General features: G+C 42.2%; 1 protein-coding gene across 1 annotated transcript in view; it reads right to left on the bottom strand.

Moving 5' to 3' along the window:
- Positions 1-4,868: 4,868 nt before the first annotated feature.
- Positions 4,869-6,000, bottom strand: part of ELOVL2 (ELOVL fatty acid elongase 2) — a 48,023-nt gene continuing 46,891 nt past the window's right edge. Inside the window, exon 9 of the mRNA XM_006864122.1 lies at positions 4,869-4,994. Within this exon, the coding sequence (XP_006864184.1) occupies positions 4,869-4,994 (126 nt within the window). The remainder of the gene's footprint in view (positions 4,995-6,000) is intronic.

The following is a 6,000-nucleotide window of genomic DNA, read 5'->3' as shown; positions in this document are numbered from 1 at the left end:
ACCTGTGGTTAGCAGTCCAGGGTTTTCCTATAGTGCCACACCAGGACTCTTCAAGTTTTGCTGTCGAAACATGGACTTTATCTTTAATGAAGTCTGGTGGTGCAGTGGGTTAGGCGTTGGGATTCTAATCAAAGGCCAGAGGTTCAAACACGACAGCTGCTGTAGACAGCAAAGAGATTCGGCTGTCTTCTCCCATTACGGTGGTCTCAGAAACTCTGAAGAGGCAGCTCTACTCCTTCCTATACGGTTGGTATGAGTACATGGGTTTGGCATGATTTGGGTTAAGCTTTAAAGAATAGGCTCTGTTGAAAACAAATGAATCTCCTTAGCAGGAAGCTCTTTAAGGCATCCACACCTGTTGCAGTCGAGTTGACTCTGACTCATAGGGACTCTGTCCGACAGCGTAGAAGTACTCCATATAGGACTTCAAAGGCTGTAATTGTTGTACAGAAGCAGACCGCCACATCCTTCCCCAGAGCAACAGCTGGTGGGTTCAGACCTCTGACCTGTTAGCCAAGCGTTCAAGCAATGTGCCACCAGGGTCCCTTAGAGTGCCCGCCCTCCATGAACCCTAGCTCCCCTTCAAAGCTTGATCCCATTCTCATATCTGCCTCCTGCCCTTCTTTGTCATGCCTCGTGCTAGAGTCCTGGTGTGGTGCTATATAGGATAAGCACTGGACTGCTTGCTAAAAGATGAGTGGTTCAAATCCACCAGCCACTCCTCGGAAAGCGTATATGAGTGAACCCCCACTTGTCTATCACTTAGTTGTACGGTGGTGGCTTGCATGTTGCTGTGATTCTAAACGTTATGCCACAGGTATCTTAAGCAGGCTCACCAATGGTGGACAGGTTTCAGCTGATCTTCCAGATGAAGACAGACTTGGAAGAAGTAGAAGATGGACTGCTTCTGAATATTTAGTGACTGAAAACATGAATAGCAGTGTAACACTGTCAGCACCCAAATGTTGAATATTGAAACATGAAAAGCACCAGAATGTCGTCAGATACAGTGCTGGAAAATGAGCCCCTCAGGTTGGAAGGTTTTCAAAATACACCTTGGGAAGAACTGTCTTCTCAAAAGAGAGTTGATTGTGATGATACAAACAGACTAAAGCCTTGTTATTGTTGTTGTGATGTGCTGTGGAGTCAGTTCCGACTCATAGCGACTTTGTACAGGGTTTCCAAGGGTCGCTATGAGTTGGTACCTACTCAGTGGCATGTAACATCAACAAATTAGCCTGAACCACCTCTAGGGCATTTTACAACATCCATACCTAAGAGTTTTAGTAATTTCCTAATATACCTTGAACACAACAACTCCTTTTGTTTTCTTTGGAACCATGTTTGCCACTGTGTACTACACATTTAAACTTTCTACAGTGACAATCTGATCCTGCCCCACAAGCTTGACTTGAATGTCGCTCAGACATCAACATCACCAAATCGCAGGTCAAGTAAATTTTCCCTGCCCGACTCCTGACTTGAAATAGCTACCTCCTTGTCTTTCTAAGAGGAGCCCAGCTCTGGTACATTGGTTAAGTACTAGGCAGCTAACTGAAAGATCAGCAGTTCAAATCTACCAGTGGCTCTGTGCGAGAGAAAAACTTGGCAGTCTGCTTCCATAGAGATCTGTAGTCTTAGAAGCCCTCTGGGGCAGCTACACTATCCTATGGCCTCACTGTCAATAGTTGGAATTGCCACAAAGGTGATAGGTTTGGTTTTGGGCCCTTTGCTACCTTTCTGTTAAGTGTTAAGTTGGTTCTGAGGGTTTCCGAGGAGCGGCTGGTGAGCCTGAACCTACAAGCTTGAAGTTCAAACTGACTTTGCATTCCAGCGCATCAACCCACCATGCCATACCAGGACTTTCCAGGTACTGTGTACAGGATGATTTTGCAAAATGTTGTTTTTGCCTCATCTTTTTTCCCCTGACCAATCTAGCGCTCCTTCAGCAGAGATTCTATATAGTAATTTGTTTGCTTTTCATGACTAACCTTTGTATCTTTTATCTGTAATCAATTGCTAAAATATCTCTTTGATATAAAAGAAGAAAATCCTTGAGTGATAGGTAGGTCATTTGGAGCATCACTCAGGCGCTTATTGGGATGAAATCAGAAAAACTGCAACATACTTTTATGTGAGTGTAAAAAATCAATTTATTTGACAACAATCATACAGAATGTTTTTTTATCTATCTATGAAGAAAAATGGCTTCTCCTGCCTCATGGTCCATCCCAATCATGATACTGTGTTCTTAAGATACAAGTATTTTCAAAGGAAAAGAAAACCTGACATCCTTGTTTTCCAAATAAGGAAGCTTCCAGAAACATTTATAAACTAATACGGGAATACTGAAAAGAACCGGAGTGATCTTTGATACACTAAATGTTGTTCTGTCCAGCACAGTCAATGGTATTTTGAGTTAAACAAAAATAAGATACAGCTCTTTGATAGGTAGGTTGGAAAATTATGTTTGATTTGAAATCAGTAAACATTCCGTTTAAAATTGGGGATACTATATGTTTATAGTATTTACTTTTAAGTGTTTTCATTCTCAAGTATGACGAAATAGATCTGTGAAAAAATATTTTACATTGTTTTCTTTGTATTATACAGATTTCTAATATTTTTTACAGTTCTATTTTAGGAAAATGACATTAGACACTTGTTTTTCTTTAAAGTCGCAACACTTAATGACAGGATACAATAGCTACGTGATCCAAATTTTGTGACCAAGATTTCAAAGCACTGTGTATTTTGTACCAGTTTTTCAAAGGCTTAAAGCTATGTTTTTAATGAAGTTTCACTAGCATTAAAGCCTAAATTGGAAACTCTCCTGACATCTTAACTAAGCCTCCTGCCTTACCTTGAAGGAATGAACTTGGCGGGTTTTCCACTTGGAGCCACCAGAGTTCAAGCTGCTTGCTCTTGCCATCTGTGGAAAGAGGACCTTCCCTCCTTGCTAAGCAGATACTAAGCAGATACGAAGCTCGGGAAAGCACCTGAAGTCGCATGTGCAGTGGTGCCTGTAGGGCCTCATGACAACACTGTGAACACAGTGAATGGCCGGTGAGTAAGTGGTCTGCTTTCTCTCTTTGAAATCAGGTTTTTACCTGGGATGCACCTTGGCGGACAGACTTCAGCTCACGCTTGGGCCTAAAACAGAACTAGAGTCTAGTTTCTCCATGGGGCTGTCTTCCCAGTCCCGTCTGTGGTTTGCATGGAGAAGCAAATGCAACCATATTTGAGGCTAGCCCTTGTTTTGAAATGAATTGCTGGGAGAGGAGAGTGCATTGACTCCAGCTATAAAATGATGGACATGCTGATTAAGCATTAGCCTCGTCAGAGCCAGCCAGTTTTAGGAAATTTAAGAGAAGAAATACAAGAGTACGTGCGCATTAGGACCCAGGAGGCCATCTAGTCAACATAAATGGGTGAACTAGAGAAGGGGCTACTTCTACCTCATTCCCGACTATAGTGAGAGTAAGTCATTGGCAAAGTGTAGTTTACAGGAATTTAAAGGTCGAAGTCTGTACAATGCTTTTTTAATTGGAAAATATTAAATTACAGCTCAGAAAAAGATGCCAAGAAAGGCATCTCAAATAGACAGCAATGTATTTGGGACAAAGGGAAAAGCTTTGCTGGTACTCCATGTTTGATGTCTGATGTCTGCCTTAAACCCAAACACAAGTTGATAACATAGTTGGGAAAGGAGATCAAACGTCACAGGCAGTAAGTCTCATTTTACGGGGTGTAAGTGAGTCTTCGTCAAATCTTCAGAAAAGACTGTTTCCATTCTTAATATAGTAAATATAGTAAATAATAGTCCAACACTCAGGGAGGCAGGACAGGTCACGAACACGGTCCCCTGACTTTGTGCTCAGTTCTCAGTAGCGACGGCAGCACCTGAAAAGGGACTGATTGGGCTGGGTTTGCCAAGTTGGTACTTTTCGTCATGGCTTGTTACCTGCCCGCACCTCCAAGGTAGAACATTCTCCAAGTACTTCACCTTTTTCTTCGCGTTAACTTACACACTCTGCAAAGAGCTAGCGCAGGTAGCATTCACAAGAAATACTTGACAAAGCAACGTCCATTTGCCCCATAGCTGTTCGCTGTTCCTTCTGACTTACAAGTATTCCCACTGCATACACATACTGAGGGGCAGACCACCAGACTCCCAGCCCTAGTCTGAAAGGTTATGGGCAACAGATGGAAACACTGCTTTTGGAAGGAAGTAGGACTAATTGAAGAAATAACATTAATATCGAGGCACTATTCCTCTCCAAAGCCCCTGAGTTCTAAGGATTTGACAAGAGGATGAGGGGATTTGACTAACCCTGGGTTAAGAGAGAGAGTTGAGTTTTGCTAGATTTTTCTGTCTTCCATTTACGATCCCCTTTTAATAGCTTCTGGGGTTGACTCCTAAAGGAACAACAGATGTACTGAGTACTTTATGCACTGGCAAATATAGATTAGAACGTACCCTGTATTTTTAGAAGGTCATTTGACATTTTGGTGTAAACATTTTAATCGGAACAAAACTCTCTTTATTTGAAGACTTGCCATGGAGGGGGGAACAAAATGAAAGAGCTCTATGTTCCTGCTTGGTCTGTGTCTAAGGCATTGGATGGGAAAGTTCCTGGGGAGAGGAGGGGAGGAGCGGCACCAGTTGTGAGATGCATCACCTCAGTGCTGACTGAAGCATTATGTTAACCTAATAGCAATATATGAATGCATTCAGGGTACAAATGATTTATAAAGACAAAAGAAATTAGTTTATGATAAAACATGTATAATGTTCAGTTCAGTCTTTGCTTTAACACAGGTGGCTCAGTCAGTCTGTTCGCTAAGCAGTCCCCATTCCCCTGTGTCTACTGTGCTTTCTTGGCCATCACTCCATTCAGTGTGGAGAAGTAGGCTTTGGAAATACCGTTTTTAACTTCTTTCCCTGCAGGTAGGTCTTCTACAACTTTCTTCATTGGCTTTTTCCGGTATGTCTGTTGGAGGTATACATTTTGAAGAAAAATGAGAATAGATTTTTAGTAAGAATCTAATGTTGCAATATGATTTTCAAAACTCTAAAGATAAAAACAGGATACAACCCAAGACAAGTGCATACATGGTGCAAGGAAAGGTGGTTTTTATTTACCCTCGTCACCTAGGCTCAGATTTGTGTTAGCATTCGAATTAACCTGCACTAGGGGGTACTTGGTAAGGATAAAGATTGAGTGTTAAGGTATTATTTGTAAAGCTCAAGGTCAGCGGTTCAAGCTCACTAGCCACTCCTCAGAAATCCTATGCAAGGTCAGTATGAGTCGGAATCAACTCGATGGCACTTATCCACAAAACCAAAAACCAAACAAACTTGTTCTTATTCAACATGAGGTACTGTTGGTAAGAAAAACCTTAAATCAAAGAGGCCCACTCAAGCTGCCTTAGACTGCCAGAAGTGCTCTAACGAGTGTCCCAGCTACTGGAAATTGTGGACCTCACTACTTCCTCATTTCATGGCTTCAGATGGGTGGAGGACCAAACAGCAGCCAGGCCTCAACTCACCCTTTGTCAATTGATCTTAGAGAGCGTGGGCCTGGAGGCAGCTAATCACATTAAGATTAGCCAGTGGATGAGCTCAATTTCTCCCTCCTCTTCTCTTTATGGACTTCCACTGTGGGTTAATGCACTGGACTACAAAGTGAGTTTGAACCACAAGGGTGGTGGTTCAAGATAACCAGTCCCCCCTTGGAACCTCCGTACCGGGTTGCTATGTATGGGTCAGAACTAACTTGACTGCGCTTAGCAATAACAACTGTTTAGGGGTTCTGCCTATATGCTTCTCTTCAAGTTTTAACACTAAATCAACACCAACAATGACTCCCCTAACACTTCTCGTGGTTTTGTTTCCATTGGTGGGTATTTCACTAGAAAAAAACTGTTATCTATTATAAAAGACAACGCCTAGCCAGCCCAATTTCAGAACTACAAGAACTGGGAAGTTGCCAAAAA

Source organism: Chrysochloris asiatica, unplaced genomic scaffold (genome assembly GCF_000296735.1).
Source record: "Chrysochloris asiatica unplaced genomic scaffold, ChrAsi1.0 scaffold00060, whole genome shotgun sequence".
Taxonomy (NCBI): Eukaryota; Metazoa; Chordata; class Mammalia; order Afrosoricida; family Chrysochloridae; genus Chrysochloris; species Chrysochloris asiatica.
The sequence above is the reverse complement of the archived record's forward strand: the minus strand, read 5'-3'. Positions and strand labels throughout refer to the sequence as shown.